General features: G+C 44.0%; 2 protein-coding genes across 9 annotated transcripts in view; one reads left to right on the top strand and one right to left on the bottom strand.

Annotated features, from left to right (window-relative positions):
• Positions 1 to 1,494: 1,494 nt before the first annotated feature.
• Eno4 (enolase 4) lies at positions 1,495 to 25,684 on the bottom strand. 5 transcript variants are annotated; one of them, XM_047552486.1, is made up of 16 exons: positions 25,448 to 25,684; positions 21,231 to 21,359; positions 20,257 to 20,447; positions 18,505 to 18,665; positions 16,238 to 16,407; positions 16,011 to 16,142; positions 14,591 to 14,644; positions 13,668 to 13,724; positions 13,135 to 13,281; positions 11,538 to 11,705; positions 9,198 to 9,323; positions 7,592 to 7,787; positions 4,719 to 4,786; positions 4,079 to 4,196; positions 2,308 to 2,382; positions 1,495 to 1,857 (listed from the first exon to the last, which is right to left on the bottom strand). In XM_047552486.1, the coding sequence occupies exons 1-16, from the start codon at positions 25,610 to 25,612 to the stop codon at positions 1,760 to 1,762; spliced, it is 2,055 nt and encodes a 684-aa protein (XP_047408442.1). In that variant the 5' UTR covers positions 25,613 to 25,684; the 3' UTR covers positions 1,495 to 1,759. The 5 variants fall into 5 exon arrangements, with proteins under 5 accessions (XP_047408442.1, XP_047408443.1, XP_047408444.1 ...); XM_047552487.1 differs by having other exon boundaries at positions 1,496 to 1,857; positions 18,517 to 18,665; positions 25,448 to 25,683; XM_047552488.1 differs by lacking the exon at positions 13,135 to 13,281 and having other exon boundaries at positions 1,496 to 1,857; positions 25,448 to 25,683.
• Hspa12a (heat shock protein family A (Hsp70) member 12A) overlaps positions 25,400 to 27,440 on the top strand; it is a 152,686-nt gene continuing 150,645 nt past the window's right edge. For all 4 annotated transcript variants that reach the window (XM_047552485.1, XM_047552481.1, XM_047552482.1 and 1 more), the window contains exon 1: positions 25,400 to 25,613. In XM_047552485.1, the coding sequence (XP_047408441.1) occupies positions 25,611 to 25,613 (3 nt within the window). In that variant the 5' untranslated portion in view covers positions 25,400 to 25,610. The remainder of the gene's footprint in view (positions 25,614 to 27,440) is intronic.

The following is a 27,440-nucleotide window of genomic DNA, read 5'->3' as shown; positions in this document are numbered from 1 at the left end:
TTGGGGAAATAATAGATTAAGTCTCTACTAGTTTTCTTAACTAATGTTGATGTACTTTCATAGCCACAGTGAGACAGAGGAATGGTGGTCCTTTGTGCTGTTGCTGCTAAAAAAAAAAAAGAAAAATGTCTCTCTCCTCTCTGGAAGAATAATAAGAATTGAATTAAAATTCTTGCACCTTTTGTGTCTGAGCTAGTCTCAAACTCCTCACCCACAGTCATTTTAGCAATTGATCAGCCCCATGGAAGTTCTGATTGATAGGGTCACCAGGGCCATTAGCACCTAGCTTGTTTGGCCTGAGTAAAAAAGAAGATGGATATTTTGGCTCCAGCTATTCATCAATAATTCCTCCTTCCTTACCTTTGTTAACAGTAAAAGGTTTGTTGGAAATGGAGTAGTACAGGTACAAATTATTGTTGATTCTCTTTCCAGACCATTCTTAGGTTGAATGTCAGGTGAAAGTCTGTGTCAGAGAATCTTAAAAATAGAGCCTGGGTTATTTTCCTAAATGCACACTACATGAGTGTGATCACATCGTCATGGGATAACCTCAGCTTCTGTGCCGACAGTTGTGGACAGCGGGTAACCATCTGCCATCCTGACTGAACTTGGAAGGGCAGGCAGTCCTCGTCTAAGGGTGAGAATGGCTGGAAGTTCCTTCTAAGCACTAGCGTTTCCCCATCCCTCTCATTTTTAAACTGGGATGTGCCTAGTTTCTTTCCTCTATTAATGCAGATAGTGATATTGTTATTATACATGTTATATATTAAATAACAGAAAATATAAATTGAAACTGTGCTCGGCACTCTAAGTCTAAATTTAAATGCTTGCTGTCTGTAGATGAGCCCAGACCTCAAGTGAGGTTAGCGTGAGTGGACTGTGCTCTGTGTGGAAACCAAAGTGCTGATCTAGTGAAGGTGATAAGGTACCTCGTTGGTTTCATTATAACTTGTGTCACAGTTCTGGGGCACACTTAGGATTTGTGCATGTGTGTGCATTTGAGGACATTCTATGATGTTCATCCTGCCTTTAAAATGAACTTTCCTTCCAGTTTGTCCCCCCACAGTGTTCTCCCAGCCTAGAGTGATGCCAGCCATCTCCCTGCCCCTGCTCTGAGTCTGCCACAGAGCCAACTTCCGATTGTAGCTTTGGCTGTACCACAAGGACGTTAAGTCTCCTTGTTCATACTTTTCGAAAGGAGAGGCCCTCAGTGTGCTTGGTAAAAATGTAGAGACTGTATCTGAAGTCCAAGTTTAGCCAGCTCTCCTACAGGTCAGTTCATGGCAATTTGTGTAAATTTTAGCTAAAGGAAACGGTAGCCCTTTTAACACAGAACCCAATCATATAAAGCAGCAGGACATTGTCATATCTATAGACGTGTGTTTGAGTGAGTCTATTTATGGTCTCCTCTGCTGTAACACCTGCTTCCAGAGAGGTGGGTCAACCAACATAGGCATCTTCTCACTTCCAACCACTTGCTGGTCACTTTTTAAATGTTGCAATATAAATAACTGGGCATTTAATAACTGTAAGCTTGTTTATTCACTGATGTGCTTATTAATTTATACTCATTTTTGTTCTAAAACAGATCTAAGGAGACTCACAAAGATAATATATAAGGAAAACTAAAGTTTAAGAGGAGGAAGGAATAAGAGGAAAGGGAATTGAGCGTAGGGAAGTAGATGAAGCTATTCGACTGTTAAAAACAAGGCTGTGCTCTGTGCTCCTGCGTGAGGTTGGCCAGGGAAAGGCCAGGTGTCTATATGGGGCTGTCAGGTGAGCCCAGAAGGTGGCACCTGCTCCTGTCACCCAAGAGCTTCTTGTGGAATTTGGTTTCTGCTTCTGAGATGTTCTTCTCTGTAAAGGATGAGGTGTTTGACTGAATGTCAACATGTCACACAGAAGAGGGTGCCCCACAACTGTGAGTCAGATTATAACTAAATGAATGAAACCAGAGCAAAAAAATTACTTTGTTTTGACAATACGATTATAGGCCTGTAGTAAAAGTAGAACATGACCTTGAAAGGTGGAGGAAAGAAACCGTGTCCCTATGGAAATGTGATGGTTTTAAAGAAAGGTCTCAGATGGAATTTCAGGCAAACACACCCTGTGTGTATGTTACCAGACAGTTAATTAAAAGAATAGAAGGAGTGAGCATGAGTCAGTGGCGCCTAAGAGCAGACCCAGTGCAGAGACGTGCTTCACGCTGCTGGCCCGACGCTCACGGCACCGCAGGTACAGCCTGGCCGGAAGAGGCTCATATTTTGGCCAATTCCTCTACAACCTCTGTGGGGAAGATGGGCTCACCAGTGCCAGCAGCCACCTCAGGAGCCCTCTCAGCATCCTCATGAAAGTAAAAAAAGGTGTGTTCTTCCTTGAAACCTATGAAGAACAACAAAAATAAAGTTTACTGTCTAATCCAGCCATGTCAATTCTGATGTTATTTATCATGATTTGAAGGACATCATCAAAACCGTCCGTGAGTCACATCGCTATCGGAAAGGATCCAGAACCACTTAAAAGCGGGCCCGTCTTTGGTTAGGCATTAACTGTGCCGTATCACACATACCTCATATGACGTTCTGCAGTGTTTGATGTACAGCAACAGAGGCTGAGTAGGAAAGGGTACCAGGAAAATCTAGGGGAAAGGCCACATTGTTTGAATGTAGACCAGCTGCCCCAAGGGGACCAGGGGCAGACTTGGACTACTCCAGTCAGGCCCAGGATGGCATTTTTAGTTGCTGAGATGTGGCCAATATCCCCTAGTCAAAGGTGGAAGTGAAGAGATTGGCTTTGCCTCTTTTGGGTTCCCTTAGCATGTAGTGACCAGTCTGAGAAATGATCACTGATCCCTTCATCCATTCTGTAACCCCCAAGGAGGCTGTGCTAGCACCTGAGAAGGGCTCATCCCTCTAATCCCTAAGGTTCTTTTTTAAAAAATATTGTTTTAGTTGTTGACGGACCTTTATTTTATTTATTTTTTTGCAGTGCTGGAGATTGAACCCAGGGCTTTGTGCTTGCAAGGCAAGCACTCTACCAACTGAGCCATATCCCCAGCCCCCCACCTTTATTTTACTCATTTCTTTCTATGTGGTGCTGAGAATCGAACCCAGTGCCTCACACATGCCAGGCACTCTGACACTGAGCCACAATCTCAGCCCTCCCTAAGGTTCTTGTGCTCTGAAGCAGCTGTGTTCCCTGTGAAGTGGATGGAAATGTGAGAGGCCATTTAAGGAAACTACAAGTTCCTTACAAGTCAGGACGACAGACAACATGTGGAACAATATAATTTGACATATTTGAAAAAACAAGCTCTTGTGTTACACACTTAAACAACCAGACCCACATTCAACTGCCTTTACATGACTCAAAAATTGGTCTCCCAATTATACCGTTATTTTCTATGAATCGTAGGGTTTGTTTCAAGATCCATGTGCATAGGTAAACATGACAAAATTAAAAAATCACAATTTTTATTGCTCTCTTTTAGTATCCCTGCGTGTCATGGCCTCCTGCTATCACAATAGTAAGATAAAAGATAAAAATGCATGTTTAGGATGTTTCTCTCCAGTCAGTACACAAGGTGCTTCCACACATGGAGATTTATAAAGGTAGCATTTCCTAAACAGTCAGTTCATTTCTCTTGAAACCCCAGCCTTCCCAACATACGGTAGAATTAACACACTGCCTCCTTATTTTAAGTAAACCAACTTGTTTCCAAGAACCATTAGAAAAAACATCTGTCTTTAACTTTCACGAACTTGCAGAGAAACCTTAAGTATTATTTGGACCATAACAAAAGGTAGGCTTGGAGATTCCAATCAATTAATTCTATTGAAAAGCATCACGCAGCCCATTCAACAGGAAGAAGGGCCAGAGTTTTAAACATTCAGGTAAATAGATAATCCATTAAGACAACAATGTGCACTGTGGCAAGTGCCATCCAGGTTTTGTCAGCACTTATTTATAGTCTTTGGATTCCCCCGCCCTCCTGCCGAGGGACTTCTGTCCCCCCTGGTCCCATCTTTGTTCTCCTATTCGTGGCAACGTGAAAACAAAGCAGGAAAGCAGTACATACCCAGCGTTCCACTGTGGACCAGTTCCTCCTCTATAGTCAGAAGGCGGTTGTATTTAGTCACCCGTTCACCACGAGAAAGGCCCCCCAACTTGATGAACCGGACCCCAAGTCCAACAGCCTGAAGGGGAAACATTTTGAAAGGGAGAGACATGTTTTGCTAAGCTACAACCATGCTTTAAAGAGAAGAGAAAGGAATCGTGGTGTGTTGTTGGGGTTTTCCTCTTACACCTTCGTTTTTTATCTTTATGCAAGTAAAGTGGCCTGCTCACAAGCCAAGAGTGTTGAAAGGCAAGCAGATGGTGTGACTGACTGTCCATCAGGCGCTTTACTAGTCGTGTAAGCATGCTGATTTTACCTAAGAACAGTCTGGCCTCTCTCACTTCATTTTAGGAGGGAAGATTGCAGGTACGTACCCCAGTCATTTAAGTGCGCGTGTCATTTTCCCTGGACTTCAATTTTGCTTCTTTTTAAAAGTTCAAGGATTAGCTCTTTGCAAAGGTAGCTGTCTGGGAGGAAGCAAGTCTATTTCATAAAAGGTTACATGACTTTCTCCACCGAAGACTGCATTTCTCTGAAATACCAATTCATGATAAAAGCAGTGTTTTGGCAATTCTGCAATTGACCAGCCTTCAGCACTTACCAAATCGACAAGGCTGTCATCAGAAGACTCTCCTTCAGTACTTCCAAGGATGGCGAGGTGCTTCTTACCTAGGAGAGCAATGCCTGTTAGTTTTGCGTGGTTGCAGAAACAGTTCACACGTAACAGCCAAGGGGTCAAAATTAGAAATTGGCCAGAGATTTAAAACTTCCCTGTGAAGACTCAATTTTTTGACCACCTAAGAATTCTAAGACAAACATTTGCATTTTCTCATATGAACATTGCCCTGGGTTTATCTGTTTAGTCCTTTTTCTAAGCTTAGATGTTGTGAATATTAAACACCACATTCCATCAAACTTAAGATGTGTCACTTGTAAGATGTGCCCTCATTTTATCACCACTAGAATGGGGGAAGTGTTCACATCAGATGTTTCTAAGACCTCAGCTCCAAGTCAGGGTTCATTTTGTTGCTGTTCAACATAAGAAAATGTGCATCTTCAAGTCAGTGAAATGTGGTAAGTGCATGGGCAGCGTCTGTTGAGTTGGTAACCTGTATCATGACTTTCTCTTTTCATATAGAACTTTATTCAGAGGCATGTCTTTATGAGTATCTATTACAAGAGTGGTATGGGTAGTACTGAATCATTTGAAGGCCTCAGTACCCCTTAAAGTTTGCCAGATCCTATGAAGGGCACAGGCCAGAGTTCTTACTGTCATGACACTTTGCCATCTGCAGTGACACAGAATATCCATTAAGGGGTGGGGTGGGGTGGGTCCCTCCATCTGACTCTACCAGGTCAGCCCTGCCCAGCCTGCCATTCCATCCTATGGCACCTGCCCTGGCCCCTGGCTACCAGGCAGGCTCTTAGTCCTGCTCTGGGTCTGAGACTGCCTTGTGCCTAGTTTCCAGAGCCTATTTATGGCGTTTACATGTGTCAGTCACAGTGCATGAGGACCCAAGGCACTGGAACTAACTGGAGTTTACAGTCTAGTGGGAGACATCAGCCATTAAATAATTAGACACTGTGGTCAGCACTCCAAAAAGAAACTACAAGACGCTACAAGGAAGGTTCTGAGCAGAATTGGGGGGAAGTCAGAGGAGACCTTATGCATCTGCAGCATTTCACTTAGGACCTGAAGTAGCTAGCTGGGTAGATGGTACAGGGAATAGCATTCTAGGGCAAAGGAATAGCATGTTCAGGCTGAAACACAGAAAGCGTTTGAAAGTTGAGGAATTTAAAAAGCAAATGGGCAGTGGGGTGAGCACAGTGTTGTGGGGAAGATATTTAACCCCACCAAGCCTCATTTTCTCCAAGATAAATGGAGGGATGGTGTGCACTGTGCACTTCACAGCATGGCTTTAAGGATCAAATCCAAAGCTAGATGCCTGATGGTTGGCACTACACACAGCTGCTCTTCTCTGGCATCCCAGGCCCACCAAAAAAAAAAAAAAAAAAAAAAAAAAAAGGAGAAAAGCTTTTCACCTGTCCCCAGAGCTGGGCTAAGGGCCTGCTTCCAGATGCTTCCTTGATGTTACCCAGTTTGCCCACCTGCCCTGCAGCTTCCCAGTGCTATAGGTGAACCTGCCTCTGTCCGTGGTCTCTGCACGGAACAGAAAACTGCCTGCTGCTTCTGATGGCATCCTCTTGCTACCTGTTTTCTTAACTGCTGAAGTAGACCCATCCCCTGTTGCAGGTGATCAGTTCCAAATTCTGATCCCTCCAGTAGACTTCCCCAAGACAATGCAAGTTCAAGTTCAAGTGGCTACATTGCCACCAAGTAACTATTACAGCCTTACTCTGTAATTGGGCTCTGCTCCCTGTTCTTAAAGTGCCAGGAGAGGGACCTAGAGCACAAAGTGATGGTGAACAGAGAGGGCCAAGTGACTGCCTCCGTCCCTGCAGCTCCCTGGCGGTGCCTGACACCTTGCCTTTTGTGAGTGCTAAGCTCACTTCCTGAGTTGTAAACATTGTGCTGTGTCTGGAAATCTGACTGGGGTACCAGCTGTTCCACTGTCCATGATTCAGTTTGCCACCTGGCCTTTAGCTGCAAGGGCTGGTGCATCCCTCTGGGTTTCTCTAAAGCTTCTCTATCACCTAACCTCACAGCCTCAAGCAAATTGACAAAGGTGCTAATGGCTGTGCCTTAGCACAAAAAACAGGTCTTCATCCTCCTGTTAGGGGCAGAAAGGCCCTCCCTACTGTGAAGCTGATGGGGTGGCCTTGACACTTGTGTGGTGGCCCTCAGTAAGCAGGATGACCTGGTAGACTTGGGTTGTTTCTGTAACTTTGTGAATCACCAAGTTGTGGTTTGTTTTCTAGCACTTACTCTCCCACAAATGGTTGGGTTTTTCTTTTTTATTTTGATTTATTGTACACAAATGGGGTACAACTGTTGTTTCCCTGGTCGTACATGAAGTAGAGTCACACCATTTGCGTAATCATATATGTACATAGGTTAATGATGTTTGTCTCATTCTATTTTCCTTCCCCCACCACACCTCATTTTCCTCTATACAATCCATCCCCCTTCTTCCATTCTTGCTTTCCTCCCCACCCCCATTATGTATCATCATCTGCTTATCAGAGAGATCATTCGGCCTTCAGTTTTCTGGGATTGGCTTGTCTCACTCAGCATGATATTCTCCAACTGCATCCATTTACCTTCACATGCCATAATTTTATTCTTCTTTACAACTGATTAATATTCCATTGTGTATATATACCACAGTTTCTTTATCCATTCATCTATTGAAGGGTATCTAGGTTGGTTCCACCATCTAGCTATTGTGAATTGAGGTTTTCTTTTGTTCTGAGATTTATTCCTTGCTTTTTATTAAATTGGGCACACCACATATTTTTGGCTTGTTGTATAACCAAATCATTACGAGACTTTCAGATCTATATTTTACTCACTGTCAATAACATTGGTTATTTCCACCAAGTCAGTCATGGTAGTTTGGTTTGTATGTTTTATGATCAGTCCATGGGATTTGGGGCTGCCGATGCCTCCTTGCTCTAGAAGTTTAGAAATGCTTTTGGATGCAGTTCCTGCAATTATGTAGCACCTGGAACTGAGAGCATTATAGATGCTGTCCCACTGTTCCGTGTCCTGGGTAAATATTTAAGAATTGATCATTCTAATGTACACAATCACAAACAACAGGAATCATATAGCACATAATCAAAGTCATACATTTTTCCTGAGACACACAAAACACTCTCATATCCATGCCTGAGTGATTCCTGTACCATAGCCATGCAAATTAGCAAGCTTCATGGAAGAGACAAGTCAAGTGATCTGAGTTTAAAGATCTTGTGAATAAAATGTTAATGTGCTAAATGCCATTCCCACGTTGACTTGGAGTTCTGCAAACCCAGGCTGTTCTCATCCACTATACCATCCCTAATGCTGTTCACGACTTCCTGGATAGAAGATTTTTCTGTTATTTCTGATAAACATAAAACTGAAAAAGAAAGGCGCTTGCCAGGGCTCTCAGCTGTCTTTCTGAACACTCTGCTGTTTTTATCAGTGAGGCCGTCACAAGAAATGAAATGCTTATTTAATAAGTTGTGCATGTGCCTATATATATTTGTATGTGCACAAATCTACACGCAAAGGTCATCCCAGCCACTAGGCTAATTTCAACCTACCCCATTAGAACTGACCACGCAGGTGCATCTTATTGCATAAAAAAGCTGTGGTCAGAGCCTGGGGACTGTCATCACAAGGCTGATCTGGCACTGAGCTCAGCAGGTGTTTTCTGAGAGTGCCAATAAATAGCCAGGAAAGGGAAGAAGGGACTGAGAGGCCCTGGGACTCCAGTAAAGATCCAGCCTTCATACTGTCCCCAGATCACAACAGTTAATCTTAGAAAGGGTGTCTGTTAGTCTGTCTTTTCAATATTCTGTGGATTCTCAAATTCACAGAATCAAGAATTCTAACTTTGGAGTGTGTTTGAAGTGGGGGAGAGATGGCCTTCTGTGGTCTGTAGACAATGCTTGTCAGATGCATTCATTTGAATAGATGACAAAATCTCAGTATCTCAAACCTTTTTTTAAAAGATGGCTTTTTGTTACTTTTGTGCATATATAGTTACTGGATTTAGGTTAAAAAATATTTGGCCTCACAGAAGTCCTGTTTCCATGAGCACATGAAAATGACATATGATTAACCCACAGAAGCACCAGTGAGCGCTGCGGGGGCGGCTTCCATCAGCTAGGTTGCTTGTAAATATACAGGTGCTCCTGAAGGGCTTGCAAATGGCTTGTTTCACTCCACAGACAGGCATGCTCCCAGGTAATTGTGTTTCTGCTATTCATTTGCTTAGTAAGTGCCTTTTTCACAAATGCCAAAATAAAGCAACTCAACCCCAGCCCAAATTACAACGCATTCCAAATGACAGAGATCCACAAGAATGAGGTTTTATTCTGTTTTGTTGTGAAATGCAAAAGGTAAGCCTGCTTACTTTATAGCGTATGAAATATATGTTATAAAACATCAAAGGTGGGCCCTGCTTACCTCCTTCCTGAAAGGATCAATTAAGGCTATAATGCACGGGTACTTGTTGATCAGATCCACGTACAGGTCGACCATCTCGGCCGCGCTCTTGTAGACGCCCGCCATCACTTCGTACTTCCCCTTGCTCTGACACACATAAGGAAAGCAGTAAAACAAAGAATGAGCGCTGGACTCTTCAGGTGTTAAAGATGTGATTCAAATTCCCTTTTGTTCATTTCATCAGAAATACTGTCAGCAGATTCTTTTCAAGTCACATTCCTCTAAGAAATCTATGCATTTGGCTTTAAATATCTTTAAAATACTATCCTGGGAAGCCAAGTCACTGTTCCTCTTGATGCCTTTGGAGCTCTTCCCACAGACATCAGATGGAGCCTTCTGCACAAAAACCCCACAGGTACAGAGTGGGAGGGGAATTGTTTTTTATTTAGGCTTATGACATGGTTCCAGGTGCCCAGCTGCCTGGGTAGGTGGACAATAACATAAATTTGTAAAAGAGCGAACAGAATAGCAATGCAAACCTGCCCACTCTCTAGAACCCACCGTCTTGCAACTTGTGGTGAACAAACAATTTGTTTCCTTTACTGTAAATATTCTAAACTTTGAAAGCAGGGCCAAGCTTTGGAGTACTAACAGCCAATACAGAGTGTGGATAAAGGCTTCTTGTTTTCAGGGAGCATGAAAACAGTAGAAACCGTACTGTGGGATTCTAGGGCAACCTCACTATCTGAAGCCTACAGAGCCCCCAAGTTATTAAGTATAGCAGTGAACAGGGCTGGAGGATCCAGGGTTGTCTTTTTGCCAAACAAAGCTCCTGACTTTCAAGTCTGGTGGGGTGGGGTACCTGGGGTATTTGGCTCTGGGAGGGAGATGGGACAGAGAGAGTGACCCTTTGGCTGACTGATGTCCTTCCTGCCTCTACTGCTGACAAACTGGATTCCACTGGAATGAAACAGATTCTGAAGGAGTCTGTAACCGAAGAGATTTTTATAGGGCTTTTCTCGAACATTATGAAGCAGTAAGAACTTTTAGCTTCAGTGATGCAAAAGTTTAAAATCCTATCTTGTCAGGGAGAAAATGCTAATGACTTTGAACTAACATGATTGTAAGAATTATCTGATACAAAGCTAATACATTTTACTGAATATAAGCAATAAATACCCATTCCAGTCAGCTGTAGCAGTCAGTATCTTCATAGTTCTGGGTATACATTGCTGGTGAAAACGTGCAATTATTTTTCTTAATGGTGTGCCTAGGAACCAATCATTATGTGGAGAATAGGGAATTAAACATTCCTTTATGTGCTTAGTTTCTTTAGAAAAGTCAAAGAACTTTAGAAATCAGCCCAAACTTAGGGCTCTTATATACCATTCAAAATTTCCTTTGTATTCAAAGTTAGAATCAAAGTTAAAGAAAAATTGTATTTTGTCATGTCCCCCGAATTTGACATTAATTATCAACTCACCATAAGTGCACGTCAAGAGGCTGCCATTTTGTAAAACTGAGACTCAGCATTTGTATATTTGAAAATGGAAAGTATATGTGTGTGTGAGACAGAAAAACTTCCAATACAGTTCCTACCATACAGATTCCCCAAGTATAAAGGTACTTTGTGGTATTAATCTGGGGGAGTGAGGACATTACTTGTTTTCCATTCTTTTCCTTTTACAAAGCTCTCTCTAGTGGCCTGATCAGCAGGTGGGTATATCATCACTGAGGGTCTATCTTCCCAACCCAGACTGGGTACAATACTTTAATGTATTTAGTTGGATAAAATCTTTAATACTTGGAATTATTTTTTGACAAAAAATGAGGGCTGGGGATGCAGCTCAGTGGTAGAGCACTTGCCTAGCAAGTGTGGGCCCTAGGCTTGATCCCCAGAATTGCAAAAATAAAAAGTGAGTCACAGCATAAATTCTTAAGAACCAGTTGCTTAGAAGGGCCTATCAAGTCCTTGCTACAACTGATCCATCTTTCATGTTTTACAAATTCAGCATTTACCAACCAAATGACTACACTCAGCAAAATACACCAGTTGTTTAAGTTATTTTTCAATAGCTTTCACCATTACAATGTAAGTTACCTATTTTATTCAACTTATTATAGAATTCCTATATATGAGTATGGCATTTTCTCTTATTATTTTTTAAAATTATATAGTTGTTATTTTTTGGTAATGTGTTTATTTGGGTTTCTCAATTCTATTTAGATTTAGATCCCTCACACAGTATTAAAAAAAAATTGCATCTGTTTGGAAAATATTCAGATAAGTTCTTCTTTTGAGTTTTAACTTAAAAGTCATGGAACTCAACAAGATGCGAATGGTCACTAGTGGAAACTTACATAGTCCATCAGCTCATGGCCAGCACAGTTGATGGCTAGATGCAGATTGGTTCCCAATTCCAGCCCCAGGTTGGCACAGATTCCCTGTATTAGGAGCAGCAGCTGTTCTATGGTGTCACAGTTAATGATCAAACAGCCAAGATGGGACATCTTGCTAGTGATGGGCTGCTACAAAATCAGAAGAAAATGATGAGCACATTAAGGTCTGACAGCCATAGATCCACAGCTCTCCAAGACCAGGTCCTTCCATTCTTGATTAATCCTACATCTAAGTCCCATTCGCAGGACTTTAGGCATACGATTCCCCTGCACTATCTGCATGTTCTCTCTCTCACAGGCCTATATTATTGTTTTATCAGCTCTGTCGCTATGCATGGAGCTAGCTTGCCTGAGTCACCACCAACAGATCTGTGAATCTCTAGGCTGTCCCTGTAAATGTCCACCAGTCTCCAACTCGGTCAGTCCCCTTCCTCAAAACCTGCCCTTTCCTAAGTTCTGTTTTCCTGTAGATGAACATAACTGCTAAAACTAAGATGTAATGCTCCTTCAGCAAAGGTTTTGTTTTCAAAAAGACTGAAGACTTCAGTTAAAAAGATGCACTACTGGGGATGGATTTTAGTGAAGGAAGATTTGGGGACCCAAATGACCCCAGGAAAAGGTGGCTCTCTGCTTCTACTGCAAGGTCAGCCTTGACATGCCCTATCCTCACCTGTATTGCTGCTATATGATTATAGGGTGAAGCAGCATCAGTATTTCTGAGGGCTTAAGAGCAGATGCAGAACCAAGTATAGATGTTGGTGATGGTGCTAATTATAAGAACCACCCAACATTTTTCATGTCAACAATGGGAAACTTCTATTGAGCAAGTAAAGGAATAAGGGGAAATTTTTGCCGATCAATTGAGTTTATTAAAGTTACAGTTGGACTACATGAAGCAAATGCATTTGTTCCTTATGCCAACACCATGAAGCAGGACTGTCATTATCTCCAAGATTTACCAAGATGAAGTAATTCAGGGCAGATTTTAATATTGGCAGTTTAGTTCTAGAATCTACACCCTTAACTCTGGTGTGGCAGCTCTCCAGAATCTATTATCTAACCTGTTTCTAACAAGAAAAAAAAAAAAAATGAAAGTGAAGCTGATCACAGTTAAGGCATATCTTGGCCTAAGCCAAAGTGCATGTAAGACAACGTGATGGAATGAAGGGGACAATGCTGGTTGGTCAGCTCTTCACCATCCCCACCTCTCTTACAAGGCCTCATTAGAGTGTTGTGCTCATTCCAACAGATACAACTACCAAGGCTTTTACTCATTGCTGAATTTATTCACATTTTCCTCTTTTCACCTTCCACATCTTGAGGAAAGACATTTTTTTTTTTTGGTCATTATCAAGTCTTCTCCTTTCTGTACTGCCCCCTGTTTGTTGACTTCAACAGACTCTGAAGTCCCTACTGTGGGGTGGGGTGGGATCACTGCCTTGCACAGAGGTGCTGTAGATACGAACAGCCTTCACCCGCCTGTATCATCTCCAAGGTTCTCACTGACAGTACTCTGGGAAGTTAGGCGTATAATAGGTGCATACATCAGAGCACTCACCGTCACCAGAGTGACCGACTGATGAAGATCAGCTGCTCTCCCAAGGCTCTGGAGGCCAGTGGCCACTTTCCGTAAGGACAGTTTGCTCGAGTCTCCTAGCAAACTCTGAGTTCCCACACAAGCTTGTATCATATAGTGCTTTGGTGCCTTTTGAGAACCAGAGAGAAGGAATGGCTGTCTTTCTGTGCCTTTTCATTCTCTCGTTGGGAGTGGCAGAATTAAAATTTAAGACATCTAAAAGTCTTTCAGCTGTTATGGGGACATTCAGCTTCCCAAGCCCTCACTGTAGGGTCAGATATAATCCTGTCACTCATAACTGCTCCCGAGTCCTCCGAGACGTTGGCTGGCTGACAGCTGCTGGCAGCGCAGGAAAGGCAGTGGCCAGCTGACCTTCCAGCTCTGGGCTGGGGCCCTGCGAGCAGCGTCACCCTATGTTTTCATTTGTCTTGTAGCAAAGTGACTACGGGAGGGAAACGAGGCGGGTGTGTATCAAGCGTCCTGCAGAAGGGTGGGGAACAAGTACGGATACTCACTTGACCTCTTTTGCTCACGTCATGTCCTTTTTTGTTCTCTGCTTTTGGAGGAGGGGGCTGTGGGATAGAAGATAAAAACATAACCACTTGGGACTTTCAGACACAGTGGTGGCAGCAAGCAGAGCTTCAGATCCTCTGACCGCCCACTTATGGGGACTGGGCAGCCACGCTGCAAATCTCACACACACGTACACACACGCACACACACGGGGAGGAGTCCCGCTGCTTCCTACTTTTTAAGTCCCATACTGTTTCTCAAATTCAAGCACATATTTCCTTCGGTTCATCCTTGCCTCTGCCCCCAGTCACATGCAGAGGTGTGCGTGCAGACAGATCCGTGTTTTTCCTGGTATAAATGACATGCTGGCACATCAGGTGGGAGCTCCTGCTCTGGGCAGGCCCTCTCCTCTTTGCCAGAGGATGCAAAATCTCCTTCTGGTCCTCAAGGAGTATTACCTACTACCATGGGATTTGCTTCTATAGGTCCAATGTATTGTTTATTCTCAGGGTATAAACACTTTCTCTTGAAGAATGGATTTGACTTTTGGAAATAGCCAACAGTCCTTAAATCCTTTATAAATCCTTAAGGATGATGTGAGCCTGTCCCCCCTGCCGCCCCCCACCCCCCAGCTGAGGATCACAAGTTCCAGACCAGCCTGGGCAACTTAGTGAATCCTGTCTCAGAATAAAAATATAATAAAATAAAATAATAATATCTTCAAGCTGAGATTGTTTAGTACTTATACAAAATGAATCCGTAACAAATGAGGAATGTACACACTTGGTTTGCATGGGAAACCCAAAAGGAATAAATGCATTTTCCATAGCAGCAATAACAATATCAACTTAATGCCAAAATGAAATAGGAGTTGAATGCTAGAAGGCAAAGGTCAGTAACTAGACACTATAGACTCTCTACATACCGTTTCCATTGCTTTGTTAATTTGTTTCCGAATTTCCAGAAGCATCTCCACACCCTGTAAGTACAGTAACCATAATCTTCCACAACTGTCCTCTACAAATATTAAACGTGAACACTTACACCATGTGTCTATTCCTCAGAATATTTATAGAGTCCCTGACAATGGCTCCAGTTGGTGGACAGTGTGAGCTGCGGAGTCGGAAAAGTAAATGTTCATCTCCAGCCCCCAGCTTGAATTTGCCTGAGTGTGAGCAAAAGTCTCTGCCTCAGTCTCCTCACTGGGTGACAGTGTCACTGGGTGACAGTGATGGACCCCTGTGATTGGACCAAGTTAATTTCAGTCTCTTTCATGGACTTTAATCCATCCTGGCCAGTGCTATTGCAATATGTGTCACAGGTCATCAAGGAAGTCTAGATAAGAGTGGCCGAATCAGTTTAAATCCACTGTTGCTTAAAAATTCAAAGTGTGCTCTGAGGACGATGACATCTGCATAAAGAAGGCACGCTGAGGCCTCTGGTACCCGAGCAGCACAGGTACTATCCAAAGGAAATATCCTGGGATCTGAGCATGACCTGGCAGATGGTGAGCCAGACACCAATCTGTCTCCTCTGATGGATAAATTGCAAGGTACTAATGAGTTTGCTTAAGAAAGAAAGAATTCTTTATCATAAAGAAAGCATCCTGAGGGTTTATTGTTTAAAGTATTTCCACTGACTTAGAAAAATATCAGCCTTCTTCTTGGAGGGGTTGGGGGAAGCTTCCTGAACCTTTTCTGAGAGCACACGCTACAGAACATAAACTTTAGCTCTCCTAATTGGCAGAATTCATGGGGATTCACAGAGGCATAATGGCTCTCTCAGGCCACTGAAGAGCAATATAGACAACACCTCTGAGAAACGAAGGTGTAATTAGGGTTCATTCATTCCTTCCATAAACAAGCACTGAGCATCCCTAAGTGCCAGGCAGCCCGCTCGGCCTGGAGTTCTTCACAGAGTGGGCTGCCAGGAAGGTGCCAGCTTCCACTTGCTACTGCCAGTAAAATTTTAAAAAATTTAAAAAAAGGGACCCAGACTTCCCAAATCCTCCAGGTAACAACCATCCCACACCTCAGAGGTCTCCAGAGTCATTCTCTCCTGGCTTCTCTGTGATTCACCAGCATAAGCCTGTGCTGTGATGAACCAGACAGCTAAAGGGGTCTGCTCCTTTTTGGGGTCTTGACTTCTTCCCACTTCCCTGATTTCCCCAAAATATTTTTTCTCACTTTGTATTTAATTCCCTCTCTTTTGGTGTCATAAGGGAACTATGCTAAAAAATCATCAATGATGGATATTGGGATAGAGTGTTTTTTCCTGTTTTTTTTTTTTTTTTTTTTTTTTTTTTTTTTTTTAAGAAAAAGTAGTCTGGGGGTAATGTAAGATACTTGTCTGGTTGTCAATCCAGGATGGGGAATGCAAATCACTTCTTTCATTAAATTTAATTTTCCAGGTGATGACTTCCCACAGCTGACCAGAGATACCATCAGCAAAGGCATAGTTAGTGTTGCTGGCTGTTCCTAAAATAAGAGGAAAACGGGGGGAAATGAGAAACATGGCTCCTTCACACTGAGCCCCTCAGGACTTCTCGTGGTGGAAGAAAACAGATCCTAACCTGACCGTGCTTCAGCAATGCGATGTTTAAGTAGAGAGGAGCATTGCCCAGTATGGCGCTGGTTTTGGCAACAGCTAGTGACACAGCCCCTATGGCCATACTGCCGCAGAGCACCGGTTCAGCAGGTTCTGCAGGTGTGATAGGTTTCTCCAGGAGGGTGTCCCTCCTTCCTGGAGGAAAAAGATGGAGAAAAGATTCTAAGAAGTCGGACTATCATAAGACTGTCTTTTTAAATTCTTCACTGACGGCCCAGCAAAAATGAAGGTTGAAAACAGGCTGGGAAGAAACTGTTCTCCACCTCAACCCTCCAGAAGTTTTCTGTTTGATTTCACATACTGATCCCCCCAAAATTCTGAGCTGTGGATTTCATCTAAGCAATTCAAGGCCAATTCAATACCAACTCCTTCAACTGTTGGATGAGGTAGATTTTGTTATCCTACATCACATGTAAATGAGCTGGGGCTTCAAGAGATTAAGGGACTCGTCCAATATGTTACAGGAAGTGAATGAAGAAAGGATTTGGACAGTCTTTGAATTCCAAATCCTTTGCTTCTCTATATTTCATTGAGTGGCTGCTTACCCCACCTTCTGTTGAACATCTAGTTGTGTATACCTAACGTGCTACCTTCTTCACCAATCCTAAACCAATGTTTTCTTCTGTGTTATTTACCATCTCTAGAAATGCCCTGGATCCAAAGGTCTACCCAGAATCTTACCGCCTTTCACTCTCACCAGTTCTCAGTGATCAAGTACCACAGAATTCATGATAAACCTGTAATGTTCTCTTGTCCTCTCCCCCAAACCTACTGACCTGGCTCAGGTCCTCAGTGGAGGTGAGATGCCTAAGCACCTAGCAGATATCCAGTGCTTAGCAAGCTACTGTCCCCTATTTTTTCTCTTCTTGTAAAGTCCAAGTTCTGTCAGCCAAAAGCAACGCCAAATGAACATCCATTGGTGGCCTCTTCCTGTAACTCAATAGTGACTACCACATGCTCGGAAGAGAAGACAGGTCTAACATGATTCTTTTTGTAATGGGACCCATTTAAAATCAGAAACCCCAGCCATTCCCTGTTAACCTATTCATTAAGCTATTTTCTCCATCTCAGCATCCTACAGGTGACAATCTCACACTGAGAATGGAAGCTAAACTTCCCCGGCCCCAGCCCCCAAATCCCTGGCACCAGCACAATTTGGAAAACCAGAATCATAATCTTTCAGCTAGCACAGACTGGCTGAATCTACATATGTATATTTCCTGGCTTTGTTCCTATAAATCATAACATTCAGAAGGCAGATTAGCTGTGTTTCCAGTTTGGGCCAAATTACGATTAAATTCATTTTTCTTATATCATTTGCTCTCATTTCAGATTTGGGTGTGTGACTGAATCTAGCCAGTCAGGACTCCAGGAGGCCTCTGGCCCGGGTCCCAGTAACATTTTGCCTTGATCAATTCTCTTCCTCTTGCTGGACTTCCGCAGCTGCTATTAATGAAATAAAGGACCTATCTCCATGGTCTCTTTGGTCCCTTTTTGGTCTGGTGCTTTCCTATTCATTGTTACCCACATTTACCAGGTGGTTGGTTGTGCCTAGCATCATGCTAGACCCTAGCAATGGCGAGCTGAATGAGGCAAGATTCATTCATGCCCTCAGGGAACGCTCTGCTCTGTAGACATAAAAACATGATTCTAGCAGAAGCTCCAGCACTCACACACTGGAGGGGCCGAGGTTAGTTCCCTGTTGGAAGATCTGAAGCAAAGGGCAAGTTGAAGTGATACCCTGTATTATTTGCTTTAAAATACTCAAGTTTCTTAAAGAATATGTTTATTTACATGGACATGTTGGTTTGTACCAAAGGATTTCAGTACTCTCAGTACTCTTTAAAATATGGAGTGGCCTTTTGATTCCTTAATGGAAATTTACCAAGGAGGTGAAAGGTCCCCAGTGACATCCCATCCCCACCCCACCCCTGTGTCACCACTGTTCAGTGCACTTTAACTTATTCATATTTTTATTTTTGCAGTGCTGGGGATCAAACCCAGCACTAGCTAGGCAAGTGCTCTACACTGCCCTGCACCCACGGTCCTCCTGCACAAGTGCTCACATCTGAGTGGGAGACTCATCATTTTTTCTTAAAAATAAAAATGGAGGCTGGTGTGGGTTCCACTCAGCACAGCAGCCTCAAGCCGGGCATGGCAGGAGGGTGGGGGTGGGGCACCTGGCTGGACCCTTCTTCCTCTCACGTTTGTCACTAAAGGTTCTGAAGATACCTGGCCACCAACCTGGCTTCTGTCCTTTCTTTTTGGCAGGAGGTGGAGGGGGTGGCGCCAGGGGCATTATAGGCGGAGGTGCTGGCACTGCTGACTCTTCCAGGCTCTTCTCTAGTTCTTTTCTCTCCTTGTCTTCTTGTACTTTATTTGTGAAGAACATCCTTAATGGCAAGAAAATATGGTTTCACAATGACATTTAGGAATATTGCTGTGTGCTTTTGGTTGTGTTTTAGAGTTGACCTGACCCCGGTGTGCTTCAATAATATGCTTTTTGGCAACTTCAGAACAAATCAGCTTTAATTTCTAAGACCTAAAAATAATGCTGCTGTTATAAAACCGTGTTCAAGAACTGAAATTCATTTTGGCCTGGCAAGAAATGTTTAACGATTTCAGGGGCTCCTTTTTTAAGTTACTTGAGTTCTGTGTGCATTTTCAAAGTAAAATTTGAAGACATAATTTGATTAAGGGCTGCTCAATTGTTTTTGTATAAATGACATTCAGAAGACAAATCTTCCAGAATACACAGTGAAATAAAGCATTATGTGGATGATGTCTTATTCTTAGAAGAGGAAAGTGGGGGTCTTTAAAATGAATACTCAAAAAATGTTTGGGAAATGCCACTTAAGAACAACTATGCAATAATTTTACTCCCCCAGAGTAAAAAGAAGAGGCTGAAAGCTTCCACAGACAAAAAGCAAGCAAATAAAAAAGACATGGGAATCAGATTTACATTATATTTATGAATAATCTAGATGCCCAGTGATCTGATGCCTTTAAAGGACTGAGAGAAACTGATTTGGACATAGAATTGTATACTCAGCTAAAGTCTCAATCATGAAAACAAAGTACTGACATTGCCATACACATAAGAACTCAACAACCTTACTTCCCAGATACCCTCTCTCACCTGTACTTTCCAAGAATATAATCCATCAAATCAAGAAAAAGGAAAATATGGAATCCAGGAACAGGAGAACATGTCTTTACGATATCTCTGTAGTAGATCCAGAGAGGAACCAGTCCAGGAGCAAGCCTGCCCTCCTTCAAATAATATGTGAAATAGCATTCCAAAACTCTCAAAGAACCAAAAACGATCTTACCAAGTCTTTTACAAAGGTCATCATCTGACTCTGAGGCAAACTAAAGCATTACATTATACACCATTAGACAAGTGATAAAGCTTAAGGAAAAATCTAGTTGACCTTTGCTTGGCCAAGGGGGTTGAGGCATTATACCTGCACAAAAGGAAAAGTAATTAACCCATTACTTTGTGCAGTATTGCGCTGTACATACACAGTCCTGACACATACTTCATTGGTTTTCGAATTTTAGAGTCAATCCAGGGGCTAAGCATGGAAGACTTGGCTGAGACTGGAGGACAGAGTATAAGCAACAGCCATTGTGAACACATGGAAGGATATGAGCAGCTCAAAAGGTGGCCCAGGATGGTGAGGAGAGGGAGAGGACATTATCTGGATTTGTAACTTTATCCTTTCCTAAGAAACTTTGTGCTGAATCCTAGGGATGCTCTATGCCTGAAAAGAGACCAAAGGCCCTATGTAACTTTATATAATAAGATTTTACTAGCAGGATTTTCAGCAGAAAGTTCATATTTTATGTTAAATTTTTCTGCTGTAACATATGCTTCTTAAATTGACTCCCTAACTGCGGATTTCACAGTTAAGGGCAGATAAAAAGACAATAGACATCTATATATTCTTGATGGCTTCTATTTCGAAAATGAAACTGTACCTGAGCATGTGATCCACTTGGGCTTGGTTGGAGGGCGCCACGCCCTGCAGCTCCTCGGTGATGGTCTCATTGACCCACTGTATGGCCGTGCCCACTGCCAGGCCTCGCTCCACCTCCTCTGCCTCCACCACCTCTGGCGAAGCATTCTCGTGGACCTCAAAGTGAGTGGGGATCACGACGGAACAGATGTGCTGAAAATGACATGAGTGTGCTCCACATTTTCCCTACCTCTCACAGGAAATAGAAAACTGGATTAACCCAGCTTTTAATATGCATAGTATTTATCACTGATTCCAAAGGAAATGAGATTATGTTTAATTTTCTTTGAGATATTTTTATAGTTGTTGAAGCACTGTGAAACCTGATTTCATGAAACATTTAAAATTACTACTTCATTAAAATACCCCTATAAATGCCCTACACTGAACTTCATTTTTTTATCACTACCTCTTCAATAAATAGCTACAAGGATATAAAAATATTTAATCATAATTATTCTCCCAGAGTTTGTAGCAAAATTTATTTCTAACCAATAAGGAGCAATTAAAGTGAATTAAAATGAATTTCTAAAATTATTTAAATGAATTAACTTATTTAAATCAACCTACATATCTGTAAATCTATATATAAACATACAAACCTATAAGCCTATATGTTGATTTATCAAACTTGGCATATTAGAAATGTGAGAGTTTTAAAACTATTTTTGCCTCATTTTTGTTGTTCATCTTGAATCTTCTTCAGGTTAGCATGTCACATTTGTATCAAAATTACATTTAAACATAATTAAAAAAAAACATGGTTGACTGGCTCACATTTACATGACTACCTTTGAATAAATAGTGTATATATGTGTGTATCTATTTTTTTTTTTACAAACACTGAGTTTCAGAGCATTCAGTTTAGACAAAAGTTGCTAATAAATGCAGTGGATTCAGGATGTGTTAAAGAACACATTTTAAACTGGCTCCTACCTTGGGAAAATTTTGAATGGTGCAGAATATTTCCACTTGCAGGGTTGGAAGCCCCAGTCCATCCAGTACATTTTTCCCCACTATTTTGCATATGGTGGGAGGCTTTGCAAGTTTAGAAAAGTAGTTTGCCTTCAACAGACACAGACACACAAAAACAAAAATCAGAATAACGCATCTAATTTATCTTCAAAAGGTTGTTCACATTTGCACTAGTTTAACTAGACCTCTCCATGAGTGTCCTTCCTGGAACCACTCTGCCCTCACCATCGCTGAGGTTTGGATTCCGCCCTACGATGAGTCTCTGGCACATGGGGCAATGTGTTATCTTTTGAAATCTCAATGGAAACTATGACACTTTTCTTAATGGAAATTGAAAGGCCTCGTGTCACGCTTTAGCAGGCCTTCCGATAGTTAGCCCAATTCCCTAACCTATCCTTCTGCCCAAGGTAGGGTCGGCTGGTCTCCAGAACACTGCGACACCTTCAAATTTAAGAACACTGAAGGGGACTGAATTTTATTCTTCCCAGAAAGGCACCTGATCTTTAAAGGATGAGGACTTCTGCAGTCACTGCATCTCACTGGCCTAGGTCACGCATAGTCCTGTGTGGTCAAACAGGCTTGTAGGGAGGGCACTTAGAAATAGCCATTTCATTGAGGTGGAAAAGCAGAAAATGCTTAGAAGCGATCCAAGGAACAGGGTGAGGAAAGAGAAGGGAGCTGAGTGGAAAGTCCACTCCGGTGAAGGATCTCAAGGTGGTGTTTCACTGAGAGGAACTGGGAGAGGAGAGACTAGAAGGAAGGAAGGTGAAGCTGCACCCGCCTCATCCTCTATTTCCATTTAGCAGACCAGGTCTCTGATCATTCAATTCAAGATCCAGTGACTTTGGCCTGGACAAACATACACAGCAATGAGTCAGCTCAAAGGTGGGGCCTTTGCAGAACTGAAGCAGAAGCAATTTTCCAGCCACCTGTGCATTTTAAGGATGGTGGTTTGTAGGTGACAGAGTAGTGCCCAAGTGAATCTGGATATAATTAGGAGAGGAAAACTGTTTCTAAGCTTACACAATTTGTGCTCAACAAGCACCAAGCACCTTCGATGTGCCATAATGTGTTTGGAGGAGAAGGGAACTAACATTGCCTTTTTTTTTTTCTTGGCGGGAACTAACATTTCTGAGTGCTTAATATATACATTTCATTGACCGACTGGGTGGTGGTGCTAACTGCCAGGCCCCTTTCCACCTCCTCTGCCTCCACCACCTCTGGCAAAGCATTCTTGTGGACCTCAAAGTGACTACATCTTCATTTTCGCTGTATGACACACCATAATGTCTGACATTAATAGAATTCTATTTAAATTAATGAATGTCAGACACATCTGTGGGCACTCTGTGTACATTATGTTATCAAATTCCCAATTTGGTTAAGGTAGGTGGTATCATCTCCATTCCACAAAGGAGCAAACTGAGCTCCACAGAAATAAGTTGTCCAAGATCACATTCCCATCCTTTAATGATCTAAAGCTTTCAAGAGTGTACCCCAGAACGCAGTGCCAGAAACCATTTATTTGCTCAGGTTTCTGCTGAGTTGCACTCAACTTGGGACATTCTTCATTGGTTGTGCCTGGTTTCTCATATGTAGATAAAAAAAAAATCTGGAACCTTGACCAGGGCCAGAATATTCAAGTGCCTCTGCCGGGGCAGCTGTCCAAGGGGCTGGCCAGGCAGCTGTCTTTCTCACAGGGTACCCTGGCTGCCTGACATCTGCCAAGGCCTCTTTACATGGTCTCTCTCTCTCCAGCAGGGTAACTGGACTTCCTCAGCATGAGGACTAGCTTCCAAGAAGACAAGCCTCCTCCATATGCCAGCACTTATCAAGCCTCTGGATCATGCCTGCCAAGGTCCTATTGATCAAAGCCAGACACATGGCTGAGCCTAGAGTCAATGTGGGAGGGAATTCACTGGAGATGTGTCCATTGGGGGCCCATAATTGTAATAATCTCCCATAGCTAGTAAGTGTCAGAGCTAAGGATCAAACCCAGATCTGCCTGATTTCCAATCCAAAGGCTCTTTCATTCATGAGTTTTCTGATGAAGAAACATACTGTATTGCTGTTGCCTACAGGGATCTTCTCCATCCCTGAATTCCTATGAAGCCTGAGAAACACAGCAAAATGACAATCGAGGCAAACACTTAGAAGATGGGTAGTATTTCCACAGGCAGACATGGGGGCAAGTGGAGGACAGATTCTTCAGGCAGATGAGCAAGGAGAAGGAAGTCAGAAACTTCAGACAGTAAGGGACAGTAGTCCAGTGTAGAGGAGCAGGGATGGGGGAGTGGGAGATAAACCTGTTAATGGAGGGAGGGCTTATGCACCATGTACCACACACATCGAAGTGTGTGATCTTACTCAGCAAGGAAAGGGAAATCTCAAGAAGTTTCTGAGCAAGAGGATTTTGGTGAGTTTTGAGCATGAGGAACACTGCTCAGGCAATATACTGTGCAGGATGGACTTGACAGAGGGAAAGACTAGAAATGGCCCAAAATAGGGAAGTGACTCAGAAAATGAAAAGAAGTTTACCTTTTTGCCAATGCAATATCTGAACATCCTTCAAAGTTCAAGCCAAGGTTTTCTTGGCTATTACAGCCTACAGGGGTCTTCCCTATCCTTGGATTCCTTTAATAGACATAAAGTGAGCTACCCCTCAATGTAGCACACAATTATTTATCACTGTAGCTTTTACTCCATTATTATACATATCAGTGGCTAGTGTCCCTAACCAATTTATAAGCTCCAAGACAGTTGTATGCACCAGGTTCTGGCTGCCTAATAGACCCTGGTAACTGGAAAGGAGAACATGGAGAATAAGAATTCATGTTTTTAATCTTAATGTATGCACTAAGTACCTGTGAGTCAGGGCTTTTGCCTTTGTATAATGAGAAAGTTGGACTAGATAGCTTTCAATAATTCCTTTAGCAGGAGACAGTAGAAAGAGAATGCAGTCAGTCCAGCATCTGCTCATTTGTCCCACATAGTTGGTGGACCATGCACTCTGCTACATACAAAGGACGCAGACCCCCCCCCCCTTTTTGTCACTTGAGAAAATAATTTAAATTCCAGGATTACAGGCTCTTTTCTTTATTTGGAAAAGGAGAATCATTCTCACCTGACTGTGGTTCTAAGGATTAGTGAGATAACATTCAGCACACAACACAGGGTCTCAGTGAACATGAGGCACCTCAAACCCCCACCATGGAGGAAAGGACATCCATGGAGCATCAACTGCTCAGACGTGGGTCTGTATGCGCACAGCACATCATGCTCCTTCACAGCACCTGCACTTTTTGCTGGTCCTTCTGCCAAATCCTTGCTTCCCATCACCAGTTCCACCAGCCCAACCACGCCGCCTTCCAGATGTGTTGCCTAGTAGTTAGGGATCTGGGAGAAAGCACGAGCCTTCCTTTCAACTACTCACTATTAAGGAAGGCTAAGGCATGTGCCAGTTTTCAGGGTTGGGCACAGGACCCTGGGACGTGGTAAGAAAGGCCCCTGTTCTCAGGAGGAGCTCACCAGCTACCGAGGGCTGACTCAAAGGAATACAGTACACATAGGAAATGTCATAGATCCACTCAAGGACGTTTGGTGCAGGAAAACGTGGGCAAGGCTTCCGTGTGAAATGTGAAGTATAAGGAGGAGCTGGCCCTATGGTAGAGGAGCTTGCACAAGCCAAGGAGCGTAGGCTTGAAATCTGAGTGACATTGGAAGCAAGGGGAGCCAGCTGGATGAGGCCCCGGATGGGCTGAGACCAAATCCAAGCAAATGCCACAGCGTTCGTCCCATGGTAGAAATGGGGCCGCTGAAGGTTGATGACTGAGGCCACTCAAGTCTACATGTAAAAGGTTACGGGGCAAGAAGGCACAGAGGCAGCCAGGCCCTTTAGGCAGCAAGGAAGCCGGCCAGGCTCTGGGCTGTCGTCATAGCTACAAATCTGCCTACAGTCCTTTTTGCTCTGACTGCCTTCTTTCCAGCACTTTCTCTCTAGAGATCTCTTCGCCCCAGGGGTCGTCGCCGCGTCCTCTTGCCGCCTGCAAACTCAGCAGCACCACCGTCGGCTGGCATGCCGCGCATGCGCGACTCTTGGCGCAGGCGCAGCGCGTTGCCGCAGCGTGCGGCGGGGGTAGAGGGGCTGAGGGCGGAGGGTGCGCGTCCCAGGTCCCTACCAGGTGTCCGTAGACGTCGGCGGGCTGGAGGTAGAAGGTGGAGTTGAGCAGCTCTTCCAGCTTGCGCGGGACGTCGTTCTCCCGGTAGTACTCCATCGCCTGCTGCTTCAGCTTCTGCAGCTCCCTAGTGATCCCACAGCTGCGGCCGCCGCGTTCTTCCCCCATGGTAGGAGATCTAAGGCTACAGCGGGGTTTAGCCTGGGGGCCCGCGAGCGTCCTTCCGTCGCTAGGCAACGCAGCGAAATCCCGACCCCAGATCTCGCGAGGCTTCCGGCCGTGGGTTCCTCCTGCAGTGAGGACCGCTCGCTCCTTCCCGACCCTCTCGCGCCCGCCTCCCACCCTCTCCCGAGGGGTTGATCCGGGGGTTGGGCTCCGAGACTCGCGCTCTCCCAGTTTCCTTTTCACCACTTTTCCCCGACGATTTTCCACACGGGGAGACATTCAGCCATTTCCTGAAGGGCGCTTTGCAGGAGCAGGGGAGTCTTAGCCCCGCTTGCAGCTGGGACACGAACCCCGGGTGGCGCGTCGCTTCCCAGTGGCCCTGGGACTCGGCCGTGTCGCTTTCCCCACGCGCCCCCTCATTCCTCGCCGGCAGCGAGCTCCTCTGGTCGCGAGGGCGGCCGGTACCAGGCAGGCCTGGTCCGTTGGGGGAGCCTTTTGACCGCCAAGGTATCGGTACGAACTGTGGCCGTCCCAGGAATTCGTTCATTCAGCCCATGTTTGTTAACGACCTGCTCTGAGCCGAGCAGTGTGCTGGCTGGACTGCGGTGATGCCCAGGAGAGAAACGGTCATGCACCCTCCCCAGGGCGATTAGTGGGAGTGAAAGCAATGCGAGGTCACCCCAGTGTGGGCTGAAAAAATGGGTGGGGGCGATGGACCTTGAGGGATGGTTATGGTTTGGATAGGCTTAGGGCTGGGGGTGATGCAGGCAGGCCTTTGGGAGGTGATGGGGAATGGAAGAAGGGCCTTCCCTCCCCGGAAGGCTGCCTGCATCCTGCCCTCCTAAACCCAAAGTGCCTGCCTGGCTGCCTTACACCTGCCAGGTATCATGTGGCCACAGAACTTCCTAAGTGCACCTTCCGCTCTAGGTAGTTCCACTGCTGCAAAACTGGGCGGAGATGGACAGGGTGTACTTGTTCTACTTTTGCCTGTTTGGTTTCCCACTCACGCAGATCACTTAAAACATCTACACCACTCTTGTTCATCTGGAAAACATCATCATACCTACTCTGCCTGCTTCCTAAGTCACTTAGCATAACATGAGGAAGCAAGTTAGAAAGCACCTGGAAACAAGATAGTTATTTTCAATAGAGGCACATGTGAAGATAGATGAATAAAACTGTGTGGCTATAAATATTTATACAAACCCAGATACGCACCTACCCCTTCTGAGCTCCCTCAGTATTTTCTCTGAGTCTCTCAGGAAGCATCTCTCTCTCTGTGGCATGAGCGCATCAATGACCTGCCTCACCCTCCTTGTTGGATGGAAATCCTCTGATGCTAGGAGCTGATGCTGAGTCATCTGCACGTCCACTGCAGAGCCTGGGGCCCTGCCAGGAAAGAGCCTGGGCTCTGCCGACTAGGTGCCCAGTGGACTTTTATACAAAAGAAGACAATAATGTCACCCTTGTTTCCATTCCACCCTTGAGCCTTTCCTCTATCCTGGGATGGAAGATACCCAGGACTCTCCTTCACCCATCTTTCAACATCCAGGTTGAATCCCAACATCTTTAAAGAAGCCTCAAGCCACAGCTCTCCCTCCGGTCAGCCCTTCCTTTCTTCTGAACTACTTCCCCCAATTTCAGCCTGAACCACAAATTTCAGCCTTCAGGGATGTCTTGAATCATTTGACATTTTACTGGAAGACTGGAAAGCATCCTGGGCTGGGACCATCGAGTCTCAGGGGCTGTCCTCAATAACTCATTGACTTCTGAGTTCTGTGAGGACAGAGACTTAGTCTGTCTCATTCACTATTGTGTCCACAGCATCAGT

Source organism: Sciurus carolinensis, chromosome 5 (genome assembly GCF_902686445.1).
Source record: "Sciurus carolinensis chromosome 5, mSciCar1.2, whole genome shotgun sequence".
Classification (NCBI taxonomy): Eukaryota; Metazoa; Chordata; class Mammalia; order Rodentia; family Sciuridae; genus Sciurus; species Sciurus carolinensis.
This window is presented reverse-complemented; position numbering and strand designations above follow the sequence as displayed.

Bases quoted from the DNA above. Each gene is read 5' to 3' on its own strand.
- Eno4 (XM_047552486.1), bottom strand. From the start codon at position 25,612: ATGGGGGAAGAACGCGGCGGCCGCAGCTGTGGGATCACTAGGGAGCTG. The intron at 21,360-25,447 runs GTAGGGACCTGG...TGTCTGTTGAAG, and splicing joins CCGACGTCTACGGACACCTG to GCAAACTACTTTTCTAAACT. The intron at 9,324-11,537 runs GTAAGTTTCCAC...TATGTGTGTCAG, and splicing joins GCCATGAGCTGATGGACTAT to AGCAAGGGGAAGTACGAAGT.